Source organism: Anabas testudineus, chromosome 6 (genome assembly GCF_900324465.2).
Source record: "Anabas testudineus chromosome 6, fAnaTes1.2, whole genome shotgun sequence".
In the NCBI taxonomy this organism is placed as follows: domain Eukaryota; kingdom Metazoa; phylum Chordata; class Actinopteri; order Anabantiformes; family Anabantidae; genus Anabas; species Anabas testudineus.
In genome coordinates, this window is record NC_046615.1 from 15874456 (window position 1) to 15897034 (window position 22579).

A 22579-nucleotide genomic window follows, 5' to 3' on the forward strand; every position below is an offset into this window, starting at 1 on the left:
GCGTCATGTGCCAACACTTCTGGGATAGTCTCCACATGACCTCACTCAGTCTGCTGACTGGCTGTTTGTTGACATCAGTGGTTAAGATTATCTCCCAGATAGTGATAGATAGAGACTCACATAGGTTTAACCTGATTAATTATTGCTACAGTGAAAGTGTTGTCATTCCCTAGGTAAAGTTTGAGAGGGAAATGATTTAGTTTTTTTTTTTTGTAGATTGATTATTGCAAAACAGCATCATGTCTATGTATGCATGCTGATCACTACAGATCAGTGTGAAATATTGCATCCTGCTGACTAAATCCAAAATTGTTTCTTTGCTTAAGCCAGTCAGGCCATTATTCAGAAGCACTGCTCTGTCTTTCAGAACTATTACACCTCTCAGGTAATCCTTAAATTGTCATAAGCATCACATGTGACTTATCTTTTGCAAAATATAATTCCAAAGTATTTAGTTATTTTTAAATTCATGTGTTGTGCACAATGAACAACATGTAAATTAACTAGTAGTTTAGCTTGATGGTGGTTCAACTACTGTACATATATATTTGCATAGTGATTGAAGTAGTTAAACAACCTTTTTTGTCATTTTTGTGTAGACCTAATTAATGATTGACAGTACAAACAGTGATGGGAGTTTTGTTTCTCATGGTTTCCAGGGAGCTAGATTCTCAACATAGCTGTGAAAAATGACACTTGGCCATAGTTTTTCTTGTTTTGAATCTGGATTTGTATTTGTATATAAAGGTGCATGAATTAGTTGTAATTAGTTAAATACTAATTATTGCTGTTTATCAACAAATGTTCAGAGAAGTTGTTAACATAGTTGCTAATTGGCTAACTAAATGATCCTGCTTTGTGCAATACTCCCACCTGGACAAGACAGGTGTCTGGCTGATGCACATTGTTTAAGAAAGACAAGATGAAATGATCTACTACCAATCACAGTTTGACTGATAAAGCTGAATTGATGTTTTTCAGCCTTCACAAGTCTAAGCTCTTATTTTGAAAGATGTTGCCTAGCGGAAACAGGAAGTGAACCTACGGAAGTTAGCAGCAGGTTTTTGGCCATTCAAGAAGCTAAGAAAGCTAAAAAGCGTACAGTCTGAAGGAGCAACTTTGTCCCTTTCAGCACGTTACAATACAATACATTCATACGTGTTCTTTAAAAGGGTGGGCTTGCATTACTTCCGAAAGGTACATCGCTTTAATATCAAGTCTTTAATCAAGTACGGCATTTGTGTTTTTAAAATAACGCTAACGGTTAGCAAGAGCTAGCTAGATAACAGGCCCTAAAGCTAGTCAGTTAGCATAAGTGTTTGCTAACATCTATCAATTAGTTTTCTTGTCAGAAAATTAGTCTTATAATTTTATATACATCTTATCTGTGGCAATTAATATTAAAACTGTTTTTTATACAGTGTGGAGACATGGCTGCGGATTGGTTGGGTAGTTTGGTGTCAATTAACTGTGGGCCAACACTGGGAGTCTATCAGGGAGAGGTATCATCTGTGGACCAATCCAGCCAAACCATCTCTTTAAGACAGCCTTTCCATAACGGAGTCAAGTGCCCTGTTCCCGAAGTCACATTCAGGTAAAACTCGGTACCATATTTCATTTACAGATTAGACTGACAGACTGCATTTGTTTGTTTATGTTTCTAAAAATGTTCTAAATCTTTTTCTGCAGTGCCATTGACATAAAGGAACTAAAGATTTTAGATATAAGAAATGGCAACACTAGGACCAGCTCTTCTGGTACTACAAAGGTCAGCAGTGCTCCAGTTGCAGTCCCAAAAGGTGATCCAAGATCAGTGGAGAAACTAAACTCTCCTCTGCACTGCTCTAAAAGTTATGGAGAACGTCATCTGGATATACCTGGGCAGCCTAAAGGATTTCGACGAAGACATAACTCTTGTAAGTGTAGTGTAGTACAACTTGGAGTGAAACAAATACCGCTAATTGCTGTAGAATAATGAATAAATATGTATTTACTATCTCATCAGGGTCGTCTAGTAGTCGAGGGGCAAACCAAGCGACACCGAAAAAGAATGGAGTAAAGAATGGTCAGATGAAGCACAGAGATGATGAGTGCTTTGGGGATGGTGTAGATGATGGCCTTGACACAGACTTTGATTTTGAAGGAAACCTGGCTCTTTTTGACAAAGCAGCAGTTTTCTCAGAGATTGACATATCAGAGAGGCGTAATGGTGCGAGGTCACGCGGGACACCACAAGAGCAGACTCCCTCACGGTACCGGCATGATGAAAACATCCTGGAGGCCAAACCTGTTGTGTACAGACAAATTACTGTACCACAGCCTGGAGCTAAAGAATACTGCACTGGTAGGTGATTTACATTGTAAAGAAAGTAATAGCATCAAAGGCAGGTTATGTAGACCTTTGACTTTGTTCTTATTTTCTATTGTATGTATTATTTTCTTATTTGATCACTTGGTTAGACAATAGTGAAAATGTGCATCCAGATTTCCTGCAGATAAAGGCAATGTCTTCAGCTGTCTTGTTTAATCAAGAATCAAAAAGTTCAAAAGTTGGAGTTTTAAGATTTTTACATGTTGTGTTATATAGAATTGATTATCAAAATTGAATTTCTTTCAACTTAACAATCTACTAATTGACTAATAGTTTCAGCTCTTTAAGTTCATGTGTCTGTTAAATACTTTTCTTTTTTCCATACAGACTCTGGCCTTGTTGTACCCAGTATATCCTATGAATTACACAAGCGCCTGCTGTCAGTCGCTGAGCGCCATGGTCTCTCACTGGAGCGAAGACTTGAAATGACTGGAGTATGTGCCAGTCAGATGGCACTTACATTGCTCGGGGGGCCCAACAGGTAAGCATGTCATGTTAGGATTGCCACATAATTCAAATATCCAAACAACTTCAGCAAAAGCAAAAGATATGACAAGTGTCTTATGTCTTACATTTTTAGCCTGATGGCTCAGTCAAGAACAGCCTTTGTTGGCCATGAGCCATTTATATTAACTAAATATCAATGATGGATCTATCATCAACTGCAGACAAATCAAAATTGTTTAGTGTTTAAATTATGTTACCACATTATATAGAAAGTCAAAGAGTATCATTACTACATAAAGAAATAACTTTTGTAATTGGAGAACATAGCATTTATCAACTTAACTGTTTCTTTTTTCAACATTTCTTTCAGATTCACTCCAAAGAATTTACACCAGCGTCCCACTGTGGCTCTGTTGTGTGGCCCTCATGTTCAGGGGGCGCAGGGGATCAGCTGTGGTCGTCACCTGGCCAATCATGAAGTGGAGGTCATCCTGTTTCTGCCAAATTTTGTCAAGATGCTTGACTCTGTCACCAGTGAGCTCACACTGTTTAACAAAACTGGGGGCAAACAGGTGTCGAGTATCAAAGGTACTATTTTTTTTTCTACCTTTTATTTAGTTTGACTTTTTGTTTTTGCAGCAATTATATTTCAATTGTACATTTATTAAAACTGTATTTGAGTAAAGTCAAGCAATGTCATGTTTGTCTGTCTTTTCTCTCTTGATTCCACAGACCTCCCAGACACCCCAGTAGATCTAATCATTAACTGTCTGGACTGCCACGAGAACACATTCCTGATGGATCAGCCTTGGTACCGAGCAGCTGCAGACTGGGCTAACCAGAATAGAGCTCCAGTGCTCAGCTTAGACCCTCCTGCCAGCGGACAGGGTCAGGCAGTCGAAGCCAAGTGGTCCCTCTCTCTCTGTCTTCCACTTGCTCTGGGTGAGGGGGCTGGCAGGGTTTACCTGTGTGACATAGGTATCCCTCTCCAGGTGTTCCAGGAAGTGGGAATGAAGTACCATTCTCCTTTTGGTTGCAAATTTGTCATTCCCTTGCACTCAGCATAATTGGATTAATGGCCAACATAACAGAATCTTTGACCATCCCTGACCATTTACGTTTGGGCGCCTTTTTTTTCCAGAGCTTCAGTTGTTTTTCAGTTTATCCATTAATTTTCTAACTCATCATTGTGTGTATGGGACTTTTCTCTCACACTGTGGGACCAGTGTTTGGTACGTCAATTCTGCAAAGTCTAAGTGGGTATAGATGGACGAGTAAAGAGCTTGACAAAATTATGTTTAACAAAATAGATGGCTATGTAAATACATTGTATTTACATGACATGACAAGATATTTGGAAGACATCACATTTAAAAAAAACAGCTAAAGTCAAAAAATATATCGCACAACCTTCTGTTTTAAACTGAATATGACAATCTAAGACTTGACTTAACTTGAAATGGGAAACTTATGAATGTTGCTGCAGTCTGATCACATTCCAAAGCCATGTGGTGAATAAACAGAGACTATACAGTATAATACTTTAATTTAGATGCCACAGCAAAAATCCATCTTGCAGTGGTATTACCATTACATTACATTACATTATGGCTTTGCATATAAACTGCCATACATACAGCACTAACTTAATGTTAGATGTTTTATTAGTGTAGAAATTCCATCTGAATCAGAAAGTTGATTAAAATGTGTAAAATTAGTCATTTATATGAATAGTGCTGTGTATTTAGGCCATTGTTGAATCAGGCGCCTACTGGAGAGAATCCAGAAATCAGCAGTTTTTTTTTTGTGTCAGTGTTATATTAGGTTGGTTGATAAAATGACACAGTTTGTTTTTACTAAATCTGCCTGTAGTGATGAGGTAGGAGGCAAATGTTTTTACTACAGTTGTATCAGTTGACAGACATAACCAGTGTGTTTAAAATTCCAAATTATGCATATTAAACATTTAGCTGATGATTTTATATTGCTGTCTCTGTTAACACAGTTCTTGTGAGTTATTGGTTTCCCTTTACAACTGTACCATATTAAAATATGTTAACAAACTATAAAGCACAGTTACGTGTAATCCTGCACAACCAACATCAGGTCTCTGATAGTGTGTGTTGTGTTGCATGACTGGTTTAGTAGTAACACAGCTGAAGCAAATATTGATTTCAACCAAGACTCTGTTATACTAACAAGACTTGATGTTGGATTGATTGCATAATTTGAACATGTTTCAGGATGTTAAATGACAAAGAGAAGCCAATAGATGACCTGAACTGTGTACAAAGTATGTATACATTTGAGAAAAATGTTAACTTGGGCTGAATACCATTGGTATAATCCTTTAAGTTTCAAACTATGTGAATTTTAATTTAATTTTGGTCAAAGTTGTGTTGGTCAACTCTGAGTAGCATTTTCTATAGTAGAAAATTTTCTATATGAGAGGGATTAAAATGCACTGGTTAAATTGCTGCATTGTTTTCATCTGCATTTACAAGAAATGTTGAAGATTTACAACCCTGTTCTCTATGAACACATTAGACTAGTTCTTAATGATAAAAGATTGTTGTTGACCTGAAGTATGCCTGTTGACAGATTAATGTTCAGCCATGAGTTGCTTGTTTTGTTTTGCTCTTTGAGGCCTTGAAAGAGCAGCTGAAGGCATCTCTACTGCCACATCTCTTTGAATATGAAAATCACACCCTTAACTCGTTCAATACCACCTTAATTTGAAAGTTTATGTCTCCGGGCACGCATCAGGATTTGCTTAACAGTTGGATCCTGTATTCAACTCAGTGTTTTTTGACACTTGGTTACAAACCGTTTGGTTTGACACCATGTCTGCACACAATCTTGTTCTGTGTTTGTTGTGCTTTCTCTGTGCACACTAGTCTGCACATGGCTCATTCGATGATTCAGTGAAAATTACTTTAATGCACAAACGTTTTGTCAATTTTTCCAAGATTCTTGGACCTGATGTGTTGTGGAACATCTGTTGAGACACGTTACTGAATGTGTGAAGATGATTAGTTTTGTTTGTGTTTGGCCGCCAGGGGGCCATGAAACCACATAGTTATTCTGCTGTAATGGCAGCTATTTTTTTTTTTTTTTTTGTCAAAGAAAAGTGTTATTTCTCTGTGAAATGTGAACAGCCGGTAACTGTGTCGTTATCTGCCTTTGACAGAAAACCACCCGTCTGAAAGCGAGTGCTGCTTCTTGAGATCCTTCAAATTGGTTTACATTTTTCAAATTCTCTTGTTTGCAGTGGGTGTTTAGTCCATGCAAGTGCAGCAAAACCGCATTAAATAGCCAGTGGGAGGTTTTGTCTAGACAGTTTAACAATGTCCTTTTGGGATCGAAGTTCACTGTCGAGGTTCTTGTGCAAAGATACTGTGCAGTCCCATTGTGTCATGTGCAAATTGAAACAATAAAACAAAGTCTTTTTTTGTAAACACTGCCTCATTAATTCACTAACCTGACTGAGCTGCAGCCTCTAACAGCCAATTTTAGCCACACTAGTGTATCATCAGCGCGCATGTGCGCTGCGGAATCAAGGTGGGGCAAAAACACTTGAATGTTTCTGACGGGGAAAAGGAGTGGGACCGCCCGAGGCGGACTTTAGGAGTTTGAATCGGCTCTAAATCATCGATGCAGTTTTCAACTCGCTGAGTTATCACGTTTTTTTCCGAGCTACTCAACTTTGGTTCCCCACAGGAGGACGGCAGAGACAACAGTGATCCGTGGAAAAGTGAAGTTTCAATGACATAAAGCTGCGTTTCTACAGGATGGTGAGAGGACGCACAGACGCACAAACACTGTTTGCTGCTTTTATTGAGGAGCTTTCGAGCTGCTGAAGTTTCTCGTCACCTGAGACTGGTTTCACTTCCTCGTCAGGATTTGATGTGTTTTGACTTCGACTTCAGCTGCCGGGTTTTTATGTCATGAATGACAATTTGCCTGCTGTCGCTCAGATGAACACGGACGTCGGGCAGTAGCTGAATCACATTGAGTATCTCCATTTGGCCTGCAAGCAGGTAGGACTTTTATTTTGACATCAAACCATGCCAAATGTCTATTGTGTCGCGCTGGTGGTTGTAAGATAAAGTTAAACAGGAGGCGGCTGACAGCTCTGATCAGGTTCAGTTTGTCAGCAGACATTGGAGTTTGGAGGCTGCACAGTGATTAAATAGCAGTCAAGGTAATGCAATGAAAGTTTACAACAAAAATAAGTTTAATATGTGACTTGAGGATAGACGTGGCCTTATTAACATCCTCCTCCTTCAAACTTCATACCACTTCCTCTGGTTTGCAGGGGTGCAGCAGCTGTATCTGCACCTCTCCACGTTGGCTTCTCAGACAACGGCATGTAATGGTTTTCTCATTGCAAATGTTCACGTTGGGTTTGTTAAAGTGCAGCAGGAGAGCTGCCACAGGCTCTCTGGTCTCTGAAGCTGTTACAAGCTGTTTGCAGAAATCGGTCACTTGAGGGGGATAATTATTAAATGGCCATGCCTCCCAGTTTGATATTTCTTAGTCTGTCATTGTCAGGAGAGATTTAATCACAAATTTGCAAAGTAGCAAAAAAAGAAACCAAACAGAAAAGAAAACTTGTGAAAGCAATATTTGTTAGTGAGAGGAACAGAGGACTATTTTGATCTGTTTTTAGGGTGAGAGCCCTCCATCTGAGACAGGGGTTCCCTCAAGGGGTCATCCACTTTGTAAAAAATAAAAAAAGGCTCATGCCACTGTAGTACTGGCACATAGATTTCCAACTGAGGGTTTTCTCTTCTAGAGTGTGACTGTGAAACGAGCTGAAGAGAGCTCATGAAACCACACTAAAGCGTAGCTGCTACCCTGTAATGTGCTATGCATGGCTGCAACAGCAGAGCAGCATTGCACTGCATGGTGTGCACCGCACAGCAGCAAGGAAGTGTCTGTCCACTGCTCAGGCATGGCGGCTTTACCTTGTATGGTGTTTGTTTGATCAGATAACTTGGTAAAATCATCAATTACCTAAAGCGTCATACGTTTCAAGACCTGCATTGTGTCCTTTGAACTTTGAATAGCAATAAAATGCAAAATTTACTGTAAGATCAGGATAGCAAACGAAACAGGGTTTTCCCTATCTAACAATCATTGATTTTTTTTTGCCTGCCTGTTGCTCTGAAAACGACCTTGTTTCAAAGTTTTGTGTTTATTTATGATAAACATGGTCCTATTTTAGGCGTATACCCTGTCATTTTCCTGCATGCCAGTATTACAGAGCCTCACAGGCAAACTGTCAGTCATTAAAATGATACAATGATAGCTTTTACTGCAGGGCCTGCCGCTGGAATCGTACTTCCTCTCTTCGATTGAACAGACAGTTGTTTCACCGAGCTGTGCTGCTGCACCAGGGTCCAGCTGTTGTCCCAGAGGAAGAGCTGCTTCCCTCCTTCCACCCTTCTTCTCTGAGAACATCTGCCGGCTCAGCTGGTTGAACTGTTGGCATGTTCTCTTTCCCTCTCTGTACATTTCTCCTTTTCCACCACCCGGTGTTTTTGTTTATGTATCTGCTGGGGGACAGCTCAGTGGATATGGACAGAAGTCATTGTGATGATAAAAGGGCAGCAGCTTTAAAGTAGCCGTAGAGCATCCTGAGGCTGGAGGGTCAGGGGGTGTGCTGGATCACCCCCTGCTGTACAAGTAGGAGCACAGAGCTCTAATGACACAGAGACGATGCTCATTGTGATGTTCTTATTGCAGGATTACAAGTGGTGGTAGACGTATTACAGTCATATTTAACATCTAGATCTTTTTTATATCGATCGGAATGGCAGTTTTTCAGTTTTGGTATTAGAATAAATTTACACTGAACTGTAGTACTAACGGTACTGAAGTTAGTGTACAGTGTTCACTGAACTAGTTCATTGTGGTGTTTTAGTGACAAATTTGCAAATCTGTCAACAGCACTTCCTCCCCGTTTTACTTCTCTACATCACAGCACGATCAGTGTTTCCCCTCCGTCAGTTTTGTCTACAAGTGACTGTCAAATTAAACAAGGCCAACAAAGACATTGCTACATTCCTGTCCTGTCTTGCTTTGTAGATTCAGCCTTCCACTCATTTGCACACTACATGTACTGCAGCTTGCACAACACAGGAGTTGAATGTTGATCAACGAGTTTGAATAATAGGAATGTTGGTTTCCAAGATTATGCAAAATATTTACTGAAACAGCGACATTAGCTTGGCTTGAAGTGAGGTGACACCTTTTATTTATCAGTTACTTGTTACATGAGCTTATGTTTTTATTTAACTCTGTTCCTGTTCAGTTTGTTAGGGATTACTGGTTTCCTTTTGCTTTCAGTAAATACTGTCATGCATCACTTCTCCTGTAGCAGACAGCGTCCTTCTATCAGATGTCTCGCTTGCAATCATTGTGCCTTTGCTGCTGTAGGTGATGGTAAACATAGGTTGATGGTGCGTGCAGAATAAAATGCGGAGAACAGTTTGTACAGTATTTCCAGACCTGCAGAATCGATTCATTGCTCAGTTGACAGTTACTCACTGGACAGACTGACAGCGATGGACGTCTCAATGAGACAGGGGTCATTGGAAACTCAGGGGTCAGTGGCAACTCGTCCAACTCACAATAAAAGCCTTGTGTGCTTCCTGAAATGAGCAATCTGTGCTTCCATGTAGCTTTCTGAAAATGGCAATGTGACTCGATGACAGGCTGAGTTTTGTCCTGTTCACTCAGCTGCTGGTGGCTCTCTGCTGAGCTGCATTCAGTGTCCCAAAAGAGATGAATTAAAAACTGCTGTTGTGTGTCAGCCTTGGCCCTGTTGATCCATTCCTCACTGGGTGAGATCACTCTGCTCCTTCACCAAGGACTTTGCCCAGACCCATTCTGTTGCGATCAACAAATTCTCATTGGTTTGCTATTTTCAGAGCATCGTCTGTAAGATTTCCTGCTGCAAACACATGTATATGGATCAAATTGTACTTGGATTAAATTGCATAAGATCTGCTTTCAGCTAACCAGACTTTTGAGAAGGCATTGGTTGATCACTTGGTACACCACCTTGGAACAGACTAAAGCAGCCCAACAACTATTGATTACGATTACCTTTTTAAAGTCATGATTCAAGAAAGAAAGTTTCGTAGAAACTGTAGGCTGACTTTCGCGGTTTAGAGTCAAATGTTTTGACATTTGGATGAATTAACCTGCAATTTGGTGGAGTCATTCATTCTCTGTGAACTGTGGTGAGCACCTTAATTTTCACTTCACCCCCATAAGCTGTGAAGAAATAATAAGAGAGACAGGAGAGAAGCAAACAAACCCTCTGCCTTTGTGGGAGTCTAATTATGCCATTCTCATTTTGACGTGCTTGCAGTGACAATAGTAAGATGCTGTTGTTAAAGATGTTTTATATTTATATCACTGTTAGCATGCTAACACTGATAGCATCCATTCAACAGTTGCATGGACTGGACCAGCCAACAGATCCCTAGACACACCGCATTAGCATGGCTTTAGAAATCCTTCTAGATTTACTCTTTTCACTGACTTTCCTTTTTGGCTGCACTACTTTGGCCTTCTAGATCTCTAAAAAGCAATTCAATTAAACAATTTGAAAGAAAATCTGATTGTTACATACTATAGTTTCATACTCATTTTAATCCAGTTATTTTCAGAGTGGTTGTTTTCTTTTAAGTGATGAATGCCAGATAATATTTTAGTACATCCATTTACCAGTTTGGTTTTCTCTACATCCTTACAAAGCTGCCAGGGCATCTGTGGATTCTTCTTGTGTTTCTTAATATGACCTTTTTGCACAGTGTGAAATGTTAGTGCAACGTAGAAAAGATGGACTGCCAGGAGCAGCGGCTAAGTGCGGGAGTGCTCGATGACTTGTGGGCCGTGGGAAATGTGTCTAGATAGTTTAGTCCCTCGATTCAAAAAGACAGCTGCAGAACTCCGTTGGGGACGACATCCGCCACATCCCCATCCTACTGAGTAATGACAGTCCTCTCTGGGACACATGGGAGTTTTTAGTCTCACATTTGGTGTCTGTCTGGTTATTTATTCAAATGTGTGACATAGAAGATGCCGTGTCATATTTTTAAATGGAATGAATGCAGTATATTTTTAAAAGGAAGTTTTCCGATAGCGATGCTGCTTGAGGTTCTTAACTCTACCCTATTATTGGGGTATTTTAATTTTGGACTGGTATACAGGAAGCTGACTGCATCGTAATGGACATGACGGAGGATGTGGCCTCATGTAAAGTGACAGATCTATCTGAGCCAGGATTTTCCCTGACCATTGAGCCCTGCTGCCTCTCCCTGAAGACTGATACAGAAAGAGGGGAAGTTGGGTCAGAGGGAAGAGAGGGAGGGGGATGTTGAGCATTTCTTTATCCACAGGTCATCATTTTACTATAACATCTCTGTTCTGATATGTTGTGTATGTATTATAGAAACACGTCACTCCAGTGACTCAGGCTTAAGGTTATTGTTTCAGTAGCTGCTGTATTCATCAAGAACCTCTGGACTGGATGAGTCCCTCGGGCCTGGTGAGATCTCCCCACCAGTCTACATTCCAGCATTAAAGACAGCTATTTTGATTCTGGCAATGCCCAACTATTGGCACTTACAGTAGCTGGACAACTAGGTGTGTCTAGCTGTAAGATGGAAAACAAAGTATTTTAATTCCCTGCGTTCACCAATGACAATATGTGTCGTCGTATATTTTATTTTTGACTGTCGTGTTATTGGTCCATCATCCTACAAGCTGGTTAAAAAAGGCTGATCTTTATGAACACGCTGTTGCCCTGCGTCATGGAAACAATGTGGCTCAGTTGTGAAAGTGTGATTTAAAAAAAGAAAACTTGTTAGTTCTGCTTTCTCTGTGAGTGACTTATTTTTACTGACACTGCCTTATCTGACTACTCCACTGTATTCTGATAATAGCTGACTTACTGGCTATAGCTCAACGTGCACCCCAGCACAGCAAAACCACAAATTCAATGTCTTCCTGACAATTTGTTTGTGGTAACATGAATATGTCTGAAACAGGTGCACTAATTCTTCTTCACAGGTACTACATATGTGTGTGTGTTTACTAGCTCTAATGATAGGAGCTCGAAAACCTCACCTGTGAGAGGATCGAACCACCTCACCATGACAGAGATCCAGGTAAGAAAGGCCCCTACACTGAAAACAGGGTCAACACTTAGATGAAGAGATATAAGTTTTGTGCGTTTACTAATTAGGGATCTGCATGTGTTCCTGTAGACGCCGTGGCCACAGGGCACTGAGTGTGTGGCCAGGTATAACTTCAAAGGCACATCAGAACAGGACCTGCCTTTTAACAAAGGCGACGTGTTGACTATCATTGTCGTCACAAAGGTAATGTTTCATATGCTTCATCTCTGAGCTAATCCACACAGACTTTTGCTTTTGAGTTCCCATGTAATGTGTGCATTTGGTACCTAATGTCTCTAAACATTACTGATGAATAAAAACATTATTTATCAGATGTTTCTGATGTTTTGTGTTTTCAGGATCCAAACTGGTACAAAGCTAAGAACACTGCAGGTCGTGAGGGGACCATTCCAGCTAACTATGTTCAGAAAAGAGAAGGAGTGAAATCTGGAGGCAAACTGAGCCTAATGCCGTGAGTACACACATTTTCATGGCATATTAGGTCTGATGCTCATTGTAGTCACTTTCAATGCAAACAGAATTAGGTTCACACATATGTTGTCTATATCTGAAAGGCCCACCACACCAGCTTTGTGTGGTGTCTGCACTGACGGTAAAAATAGCTTAATTTTGCCCTCTTCCTATGGCTGTGTGGTTGCTCAATGCAGATAGTCTATTTGTCATGGCACTGACACTATAGTTATGTGAATGGAGACCACAGTTGGGACGCTCTTTGTTGTAATTGCAGTGCACTTGTGTCTGTTTTCAGCACAGCTCAGCTTTGCTTGAACTCTGCACAGTTTCCTGTTCTTTTTTATGTCAAACTGAAGTAATCTAAAAAAAATCATCTTGTTGCCAATATGATTTTACACGCATAAGCATTCGTATCTGTGTCTGAATGGCATTAATCATTTTAGTGCACTTATCCATCTTGTAATACATAACCGCTTCAACAATGCACTTCCTACTGTACAACTTGGTGGGAAGCAGCTTCTATTTTGGTGAAAAAAATAACGCATGTGATATTTAAAGCTAGTTCCAAATGCAAATGAAACTAGCTGCAGACACTGACCTTTTTTTAATAATAAAACAGGTCCCAGTGGGTATGCAAACCAGTCCTAATCTATATCTCTAATCGAGAACAGTATTTGTTTTATTTGCATCATGAAGCGCATCACACAAGGAAAGATAAAAATGCCTCAAAGGCTAATGGAAAATGATCATCAAAGCAGGTTAGCAGGTTCAGAATACATCTGGCAATATTGGCTGAATTTTAAATGAGCCTTTAGATACTAACATGCCAGTTCGATGAATAGCTCTTAAGACTGTTGCAGATATCTGAAACTGACCGTGAACAACCTCTATAATACTAAGAGCTGAGATGGTTTAATAATAGATATTTAACCAGGCTGAAGGCTGGAGAAAGGAAAATCACCCTCTTAAATTATTTTTCAATGTAATTTCGTGCAGTGGTGACTTCCCTTCAACCTACGACGTAAAATAAAAAAGACAGCTGAAAGCTATAAGCTAAAGTTTGTTCACATAAAGGGGGTGGCATTGATTACATGTAACTCTAGAAAAATTATAATATTATCATAAATTGCATCAGAAGTACAAATATTTCAAATATTACACTGTACTCACAATGAATGAATAAGACATTTTCAGAATGACAAGTAATGAATGGGACTGAAATTCAGCACACAGGTATTCTGGGAATAACTAGCAACTAACAAAAATATTTGCAAGGAGAAAAATTGTGCACCAACTTCTCCAACTATCTCAGGAAGAACCACATCAGTCTGTTTGTAAATGTGGGGCACAATTCAAATGTCATGGAAAGGTTAAATATGTCTGTAATAATAGCACTTTTTACGTCTCTGCACTGGCAATAGCTTAAGAACACCTCAAGAGAATTTTATTAAGTCATGGATGAAGTCATGAGAATATGAGTCAGGACAGCTTGGTGGTAGCTCTAATTCTAGATACATATACTACACTTTTAAAACAAAGTTTACAACAGGAAAGAGAAAAACAGAGTAAAATAAATGCAATATAAAACCAACAAAAGAGAAAAATGCCTTGATAGAACTATGCAAAACGGGAGGAAGTTTATAGTCCATTAATAAAATAATAATATATGTTTAACATGCTTTGTCTATAGTCTATTCATTATGATCATTGTAATTTAAGCTTTGCTTTTCTACATTCCTAAAACGTTGGGTATGAACGAATGAACGTTTTGTTTAGTTTTTGTTAATATTATCCATTCCCAAGTTGTCATGGTCTGTTTTTTTGGTTGCACTGCCATGTCCTGGTCTTTTCCTTCCCAGATGGTTCCATGGTAAAATAACGCGAGATCAAGCAGAAAGGTTGCTTAACCCACCTGAAACAGGCATGTTTTTAGTACGAGAGAGCACCAACTACCCCGGTGACTACACTCTGTGTGTGGGCTGTGATGGGAAGGTGGAGCACTACCGCATCATCTACCACAACGGCAAGCTCACAATTGATGAGGAAGTATTTTTTGAAAACCTCATGCAACTGGTTGAGGTGAGACATAAAATTGGGTTTCATTTTATAAATAACACAAGTTGTTTTGTATGTTTGCTGCGGTACTATTTTTAATGTTGGTCTGCTATATGTTTGGTGTGTAATCCTGTAGTATAGACCCTATGTGTCTGTGCTACCTCATAGACCACATACAGTTCCTGGAACAAGTGATGAACAGGAAGTGTCAAAGAGGAAGAGTGAACAGTATGCTGAGGTTCAGAGTTATAACTTCAAAAAGACACCAGGTCTTTTTCTCCCAACATGACTACTTCTTCTCCTTAAAACACCTTTTTTATAAAGAGCAGAACACAACAAACACACTTCAGAATAAAACTCAAGTCTTTGAGTAACTTCAGTTTGCCTTAGTTAAGGTAAAATCTTGTGAGCTGGGCCTTTCTGTCTTGTCTCATTGGACCAGACAGCCCTCTATTGGCCACTGTAATGCACTGCTCGCTGTGTTTTATTGTGTCTACACTGGAATGGTGGCACGCTTTGTCATATGTATATAACTTGAACTACTTTTCGTTGAGAAATCGCCGTCAAAAAGGCTGACACATCAAAAGACCAAAAAAGAGAAGAGGAATAAAGCTAAACCCGCAGCCTTACCAGAAGCCGTTATAGTCTGAACCCCCAGGAGCCATCTGATAACAAGTGTAGTTTTTAATTAACTTTGTCTCTATCCAAGTCTTTCCAGGTGTAAAGCAGTCAGCAAATGCTGTTTTCCTCTTCTGTAGTAAAATGCATATAAGGCTATAGACATTAAACTTTGTGGTGTAACTCAGTTAATTCCACTGTTCATTCACTTCTGGTTCCTCTTCTGGTTTCTTTCTTTCTCTGTATCTAGCACTACACCAAAGATGCAGATGGCCTGTGCACCAAACTAATCAAGCCAAAGTTGGAGGAAGGCACGGTGGCCGCTCAGGATGAATTTTCCAGGAGTAAGGCTCAGTTTTTCAGTCCTTTGCATTTCATGTAACAGTTGAGAAGTATGTATGGGCCTGTTTTATGTTTCAGCTGCATGTTGTTTCCTCCCTCAATGTGCAACAGGTGGCTGGTCATTGAACAGAAAGGACCTCAAGCTGCAGCAGGTTATTGGGAAAGGAGAGTTTGGAGGCAAGTTCACCTTTTAACCCTGAATATTGCATGTGATCCAAATTAGTTATATTGCTTACACATAGCAGAAATGAGTGTAAAGAGAAAAAGTCACTTCCACTTTAAGAATTACTTTATGTAAAGAGTTCTGACACATATTCTAAAAGTAGCCTGAGCTTCTAAAGACACATTAATGCTAACATTAATATGTAGCTTTTAGAATAAAGTCTGCGCAGCAGAGTCAGCAGTGTGTATGTCTTTTATCTTGACTGTTGTTTAAGCTTAACAATGCAAAGTTTCATTTTATCCTTAATAGTTTTGCGAATGTTTTATGAGATTTAAGTGCATTTGATGTGTTTGTTATATGTTTTTCTGGTCTATATCTTATCAGCTCAGGGACATGTAAGAGCAGTTTCTATAATGGTTCATTAACAGTACAATGACCTTGTTTCATTTCAGATGTCATGGTAGGAGACTACAGAGGGACTAAAGTTGCTGTGAAGTGCATCAAGAATGATGCTACGGCACAGGCCTTTATTGCAGAGGCTTCTGTGATGACGTAAGGAACACGATCTATTTATCTATACCTAATCATTTTTATTTTTAATTGTATTTATTTTAAGAAACGCAGGCAACTCAGAGTGACAATAACTGTATGTTCTTCTCCTACAGGCAACTACGACACGATAACCTAGTGCAGCTGCTTGGGGTGATAGTGGAGGAGAATGGGAGTTTGTTTATAGTTACTGAGTACATGGCAAAGGTACGTGAATAACTGTCTGTCTAATGATTTAAAATCCAGCATATAGCAAAGAACATATAATATATTTGTTTGTTTTTTTGTTTGTTTGTTTTTTCCAGGGCTGTTTGGTTGATTACTTACGCTCCAGAGGCCGGACAGTACTTGGTGGCGACGCTCTTCTTAATTTTGCCCTGTGTGTATTACAACTGAATATGAAGATAAATGAGTACTACACATTCTGATGTGAAAATGTGTCTTATGGAAGTGCATTTGGCCTTTGGTCTTTATCATATCTTAAAGGTTAAACAGGAGGGAATCACTGAATGATAACTAACTGAAAGAAAATGTCATAGTTTATCTTTAAGCTCGTCCATATTTTGTTGTATTATCAGAGAACTTGTTCAGCACACACTTAAGTCAAGGATTGAGAGCTTAAACAGAAACATCCTTCACATTTTGAACTTCGTCTTTTTGCGCCTGTACAGGGACGTCTGCGAAGCCATGGCGTACCTAGAGGCCAATAACTTTGTCCACCGAGACTTAGCAGCCCGAAACGTTCTCGTGTCAGAAGACAACATTGCCAAAGTCAGTGATTTCGGTCTAACCAAGGAGGCCTCTTCCACTCAGGATACTGCTAAGCTGCCTGTGAAGTGGACATCACCAGAGGCTCTAAGAGAAAAGGTACAGTGCTGTTTACAAATACTGTGACCCATTTGCCACGTGTACCCATCACACAGTGAATAAAAACACTAAAATATGTTTTTCTCTGAATATATAGAAATTTTCCACCAAATCAGATGTTTGGAGCTACGGTATTTTGCTATGGGAGATTTACTCTTTTGGCCGAGTGCCTTATCCAAGAATTGTAAGTATCAATGTCTGTCTTCAAGTGGTGGCACACATAAAGTACATAGAAGGAATTTCAGTCATTAGAAATGTGTTTATACTCCAGATTGTTTCTTGTAGCAGTGAATACTGCAATAAATATTTAATTATTATAAATATAATTGCAGTGAATAGGTTTTACACAACTGAACTGAAATTACTTACAATAAATTTTCTGCTGTCACTGTGAAACATTTGTACCAACAACTTTATTCTGTTCGGTAGCCATTAAAAGAAGTAGTGCCTCGAGTGGAGAAGGGGTACAAAATGGACTGTCCTGATGGCTGCCCTGAAGTGGTTTATAACATCATGAAACAGTGCTGGAACCTGGATCCTGCTGCACGACCAAGTTTTCAAATGTTGAAGGAGTGGTTACAACATATCACCCAAGGGATGGGGAGAAAAAACGAGTGACCTGACAGACGTGAAAAGTGACTTTTGTCTTCCTTCATTTTGACCATTTTCACCTCAACCTGGGAAGAAAAAACTGAACTCATGGACTTTATTATTTGGCAAAGTTTGCAAGAAATAGTTTTTTCATTACTAGTTAATTACAACTGTCAAAATGTGTGGTTATAAGGTGTCTGGCTGTTCAAATGGCAGTGACTCTTAATTACTGGCTCAGTCGCTCTAGTAAATCTTCCTGTGCTCTGTTATCAAGAGCGAATGATTAACTGTCATATCGATAAGTCTTCTCTGAGAGCACAAAGTGCCTTGTTTTTTTAATGTCTTTTATGTGCTTCACGTTGATATCCTTGTTCATATTGGTGGCATCATCTAAATTTTACGAACTTGCAGACAGTAACATAATTTGGCTGAGTTTGAATCCATAGTATCAGTTTTTTAGGGTAAACATGCTTCAAGAGTAAGAATGCAGCTGTGGTGCACAGTTAGTTTCTGTATTCTTTTCTATTTTTTTTTTAAATAATTTCCAGTCAGAAATATTCTGCATGAACTATTGAATGTTGAATTATTTTGTTAAAGGATTAAGTTAAATAACTATAATTATGCAACTTTGTGGTTAAATAATTTTAAATATGTCAACTTTTGGATCCCTCTGTAAGTCAAATATCATCTTTACTACTGATATAACAACATTCGGCGCAGTCTTGTAGTCAACATTCCCATGTACAGCATTTTCCATTCCATTCATTCATTTTCCAATATAAAATATTTTATTTTGCAAAAGGACTATCTGGACTTTGTGCGTAATGACAAAAAGAGAATGTTCAAAATTTTCTGTGCTGCATTTGTCTACAATAAAAAATCAGGAAAATATTACTGAATTTCTTACTGGGTAATAAATTAGTTATGAACTATAAACTATACCAATAATATATCTTGGATCGAAAATCCCACTTTACCCTTCAAATGGACTGAGGAGACAATTGCTAACCATAAAAACTGCAGCTACTGAATACTAATACTATGCTTCACTTGTATCTTGTATGCAATTATAAATCTAGTAAGCTGTTAATAAGTTTCTCATTTCAAGTTGGTCACCTATACGTCGTAGTAATAGATGATTAAGAAAGGGTTTATAATAATCCATCAAGCCAGTAATTACACATTAAATAGGCTGTATATATATGGGTTTTGGTCTAGTTGTTCCACAATGAATTAAATAGCTAAAACTCTACCCAAACCCAAAGGTTGTTCATAATAATCACCTATGATACATTAGTAAGTAGTACAATGCAGTACTGTGAATTACTAATCAACATTAGAGCCATTAATTACAGTAAGTCTGAAACATTTAATGAATATTGCCATATCAGAAAATGGTACCATTTAAGTGATGACACAAGAAAATGTAAAATAAAAAAGGGAGTGTGGTGATACTGAATACTTAAATAATGATAATGATTTAGGCTGACTTAGTTTTTTTTATTGGCAGCTTGAGGTAGTGTAAATACATTTGTGAACTTTGCACGTATTTATATAAAGAATAGATTAATAAACGGGTGTAATTCTTTTTCTCAGACAAAAAACAAAAACAACAGGCAGCAACGGAACCTTAGTGAGTGGGGGGACTTATTTTGTTGATGCACAATAGGAACATTGAGATTTAAAACAGATCCGTCAGTGACCAACACGATAAATCTCATCTTTTAACAACCTCTTTGTTTTACTTTGTCATGGATCATGAAGTTGGTTTATTTTGTCGGGAGCTGCCAAAAGTGGTATGTCAAAAACAAATCTTACAAGATAAATTAAAGAAAAGAAAGAACTTAGTGTTTACAAAGAGTTATGTAGTTAGCTAACGTTTTGTTAGCTAGCTACATGCTAACGTCAGCGTTTTGATTTCTCACCAGGAGCTTCATGCTCATCTTAACGGTTCCGTCAGCTACCAGACCATCGAAAAACTCATCAGACGAAAACCACACCTCAACATTGAGCACAGCATGACGGCCATCGGCAAAGGCCAGCGGAGGACACTGGAAGAGTGTGTTTAACTTTTTGTTTGTAGCTAATTAGCTAGCGGTGGTGAAAGCCAACAGGTGTTTTTGATGAGAGTGGGTTATGATTAACTGTTTTCACTTTATTACACCTGATGATAAAGGTGAGTCGAGCAAACAGTAAGTAGATACTATGTACTAGGAAGCAAATAAACTGTCAACGCAGAGGGTGGGAAGGTGTTTTTGTTGTGTTTTGTTTTTTTGTTGAACAACTTGGCTCACATGTCCGCAGGTGTTTTCAGGTGTTCAAGGTTATCCATCAGTTGGTGGACACAGAAGAGGATATCCTGATGGTTAGGACCGATTGTTTGTTAAAAATAAAAGTAGTTTTTGTTGTGTTTTATTTTTCACGAGTATCACGAAGATGATTCTATAATCTTTGCAGGTTGCAACAGATGTTATCAGAGAGTTTGCAGAGGATGGTGTGAAATACTTAGAGCTGAGAAGTACTCCAAGGGAGGAGAAGAACACAGGTAATGTTTACATTGAGCTTAATATTTTGATTCCTTGAATTTCCACCTGTTGTACCTATTGTTTTAGCAGATGAGAATTGATTAATCAATTGACAATAAACATTTTAGTATTATTTTAAGCAAAATATCGGCTGTTTCCAGAATCTCAAATTTGAGGATTGGATGCTTTTCCTTGTTGTACATAATAGTAACTCAATATCTTATAAGTTTTAGGTTTGAACTACTATTAGAACAAGATTGTAAGCTTGATCTGTGGGGAAATGAACAGTTTTTCTGTTTTTCAGACAAAACGATCATTAGGAAAACAATCAGCAGATTAATTTATGATTAACATAAAGCTTTGTTGTGACCCTTACTATAAGTTTATTATCTTTTTCCTAGGATTAACAAAAAAGAGATACGTTGAAACTATCATCAAAGCCATTCAGCAGTGTAAAAACGAAGGAGTGGACATTGATGTCAGGTAGGTGTAGCATGTACAATCCAATGCGCAACGTTTTACTTTAATGATACAGCAATTATAGTGCTAGCCAGAGGAGTGCATGATACTAAATATGCCAATTTATTGTGAAGGTTTCTCGTGGCCATTGACCGCAGGAATGGGCCTGAGGCTGCAATGGAGACAGTGAAGCTGGCTGAGGAGTTCCTGCTGTCCTCAGATGGTTTGGTGGTGGGTCTCGACCTGAGTGGAGATCCAAAGGTCAGTAAACCAATTGGGAGCTCATAGAAATGCAAATACTTACTTGAAGGAAATTGCATTTTTTGTAATTGAATTAGTGTTAGTTAGTTTAAATGCAGCTCATAAGTGTAGTTTATTCACATTAGTGTCTATAATAGTCTACTGGCAACGTGTAATATGAGTTAGGTTAGCTCTAACAATAATCAGAATCAGAATCAGGATCAGAATGAGCTTTATTGGCCAAGTTTGCACAAGACAAGCAAGGTATTGAATGTGGTCTGACTCCGTCTTTTGTACCCTCTGATTGCACGAAACATTAATCATTTACATACATAGTTGCAATTATTTACTTAAAATAATTTGTAGTATTAGAATTAAGTTTTTTTCAAAGAAACTTCATGTAAGTATTAAAAATTTTTGTCTGTGATACAATTTGTGATCTTTTTAAGTAGCTGCTGTAACATGACTACTGTATTTGTGACTTGTATTTGTGGGTGTCCTTCCCAGTTACAGTTTCTGTCATGTAACAGCTGTTCTATGATAGTCTTCTTTCCTTTGGACAAATTAAATGCCAAATTGGGGGCTGTACAGAATGATATCACCTCTTAAACTCAGAATATGATATCAGTACCATTTACTGTACATAGAATAGAATCCAGTGTTTTTTAAAATAGTTGGGGTTGCTGCTTGAGTACATAAGTACTATGTAATTCTCATTTTAAGGTGGGACATGGCAAAGATCTACTTCCAGCTCTGCAGAGGGGCAGAAACTCAGGACTGAAGTTGTCACTGCACCTCTCCGAAGTATGACTATTGTTTTATATTATTAATATACAGTAGATCTAATAATACATTTAAATATATATTATTTTACTTAAATTGTGAGAATATGACGCTACAACAAAAATTGTTGCAGGTACCATCCCAACTGGAAGAGTCAGATTTGCTGCTGAATCTTCCTCCAGACAGGATTGGTCACGGCACCTTCCTACATCCTGAAATGGGTGGATCTCAAAGCCTTGTTGACAAAGTCCTAAAGAACAATATACCACTGGGTAAGACTTACTTAATATTCTTAGATTTTTACAGTACATCGATATGGGTTTTAATCCCTCAACTTTCTGTTCTTGTAGAGTTATGTTTGACATCGAATGTTAAGGGACAGACGGTTCCATCTTACTCCAAACATCACTTCAAATACTGGTACCAGTTGGGACATCCAAGTGTGATTTGTGTAAGTTTAAAAGGTTTTCTGTCAAATATTTCAGACATGTTGGTAGAATCTCAAATGACACATAATGTAGAGAAAACATCATCAGAAATAATTTTTTATTCATTGTCACATTTCAGACTGACGATAAGGGGGTCTTCTGTACAGACTTGTCTCATGAATATCAGCTCGTAGCTTCTACATTTGGTCTCAGTCGTGAAGCCTTATGGAATCTCTCTCAGCAGGCTATAGACTGTATCTTTGCACCAGAGACTGTAAAACAGCAGCTCAAATGGAGGTGGACTGATTTAAAACATCACATATTCACAGTGACAAAGCCTGAAGCCAATTATGTAAGTCAGACTGTTGTTTAAAAAAAAAAAAAAACTTGTAGAAATCATAATTTACTTCTTACTGTAAATGTACTGAGAGATGCTTTGAATAAGTGAAAGTAATTTATAGTTAAAACAA

The 22579-nt window shown here is 38.5% G+C and overlaps 3 protein-coding genes across 6 annotated transcripts; all 3 read left to right on the forward strand.

The window, feature by feature from the left end:
• Nucleotides 1-1062: 1062 nt before the first annotated feature.
• edc3 (enhancer of mRNA decapping 3 homolog (S. cerevisiae)) lies at nt 1063-6276 on the forward strand. Its single transcript, XM_026366554.1, has 7 exons — nt 1063-1197; nt 1422-1594; nt 1690-1916; nt 2006-2344; nt 2699-2852; nt 3189-3406; nt 3551-6276. The coding sequence occupies exons 2-7, from the start codon at nt 1431-1433 to the stop codon at nt 3883-3885; spliced, it is 1437 nt and encodes a 478-aa protein (XP_026222339.1). The 5' UTR covers nt 1063-1197; nt 1422-1430; the 3' UTR covers nt 3886-6276.
• A 115-nt stretch (nt 6277-6391) lies between these two features.
• On the forward strand, nt 6392-18568 carry LOC113165631 (tyrosine-protein kinase CSK-like). 3 transcript variants are annotated; one of them, XM_026365303.1, is made up of 14 exons: nt 6392-6612; nt 6719-6858; nt 11909-12006; nt 12106-12219; nt 12375-12487; nt 14349-14568; nt 15413-15506; nt 15616-15681; nt 16120-16219; nt 16333-16423; nt 16522-16595; nt 16888-17083; nt 17181-17267; nt 17513-18568. In XM_026365303.1, the coding sequence occupies exons 3-14, from the start codon at nt 11992-11994 to the stop codon at nt 17699-17701; spliced, it is 1359 nt and encodes a 452-aa protein (XP_026221088.1). In that variant the 5' UTR covers nt 6392-6612; nt 6719-6858; nt 11909-11991; the 3' UTR covers nt 17702-18568. The 3 variants fall into 3 exon arrangements, with proteins under 3 accessions (XP_026221088.1, XP_026221087.1, XP_026221090.1); XM_026365302.1 differs by having other exon boundaries at nt 6392-6858; XM_026365305.1 differs by having other exon boundaries at nt 6392-6858; nt 11937-12006.
• Nucleotides 18569-19342: 774 nt separating this feature from the next.
• On the forward strand, nt 19343-22521 carry adal (adenosine deaminase-like). Of its 2 annotated transcripts, none has more exons than XM_026366083.1 (10): nt 19343-19470; nt 19603-19733; nt 19979-20039; nt 20132-20219; nt 20601-20682; nt 20793-20919; nt 21622-21702; nt 21815-21953; nt 22032-22132; nt 22249-22521. In XM_026366083.1, the coding sequence occupies exons 1-10, from the start codon at nt 19426-19428 to the stop codon at nt 22480-22482; spliced, it is 1089 nt and encodes a 362-aa protein (XP_026221868.1). In that variant the 5' UTR covers nt 19343-19425; the 3' UTR covers nt 22483-22521. The 2 variants fall into 2 exon arrangements, with proteins under 2 accessions (XP_026221868.1, XP_026221869.1); XM_026366084.1 differs by having other exon boundaries at nt 19349-19467.
• The last annotated feature ends 58 nt before the right edge of the window (nt 22522-22579 follow it).

What these genes read in the sequence shown, in the direction of transcription:
- adal (XM_026366083.1), top strand. Translation starts at nt 19,426, where the DNA reads ATGGATCATGAAGTTGGTTTATTTTGTCGGGAGCTGCCAAAAGTG. An exon ending in GTCGGGAGCTGCCAAAAGTG is followed by an intron (nt 19,471 to 19,602) that starts GTATGTCAAAAA and finishes ATTTCTCACCAG; the next exon opens with GAGCTTCATGCTCATCTTAA. An exon ending in AAGGGAGGAGAAGAACACAG is followed by an intron (nt 20,220 to 20,600) that starts GTAATGTTTACA and finishes TCTTTTTCCTAG; the next exon opens with GATTAACAAAAAAGAGATAC.
- edc3 (XM_026366554.1), top strand. Translation starts at nt 1,431, where the DNA reads ATGGCTGCGGATTGGTTGGGTAGTTTGGTGTCAATTAACTGTGGGCCA. An exon ending in GTTCCCGAAGTCACATTCAG is followed by an intron (nt 1,595 to 1,689) that starts GTAAAACTCGGT and finishes CTTTTTCTGCAG; the next exon opens with TGCCATTGACATAAAGGAAC. An exon ending in AGCTAAAGAATACTGCACTG is followed by an intron (nt 2,345 to 2,698) that starts GTAGGTGATTTA and finishes TTTTCCATACAG; the next exon opens with ACTCTGGCCTTGTTGTACCC.
- LOC113165631 (XM_026365302.1), top strand. An exon ending in CTATCATTGTCGTCACAAAG is followed by an intron (nt 12,220 to 12,374) that starts GTAATGTTTCAT and finishes TTGTGTTTTCAG; the next exon opens with GATCCAAACTGGTACAAAGC. An exon ending in TCAGGATGAATTTTCCAGGA is followed by an intron (nt 15,507 to 15,615) that starts GTAAGGCTCAGT and finishes AATGTGCAACAG; the next exon opens with GTGGCTGGTCATTGAACAGA.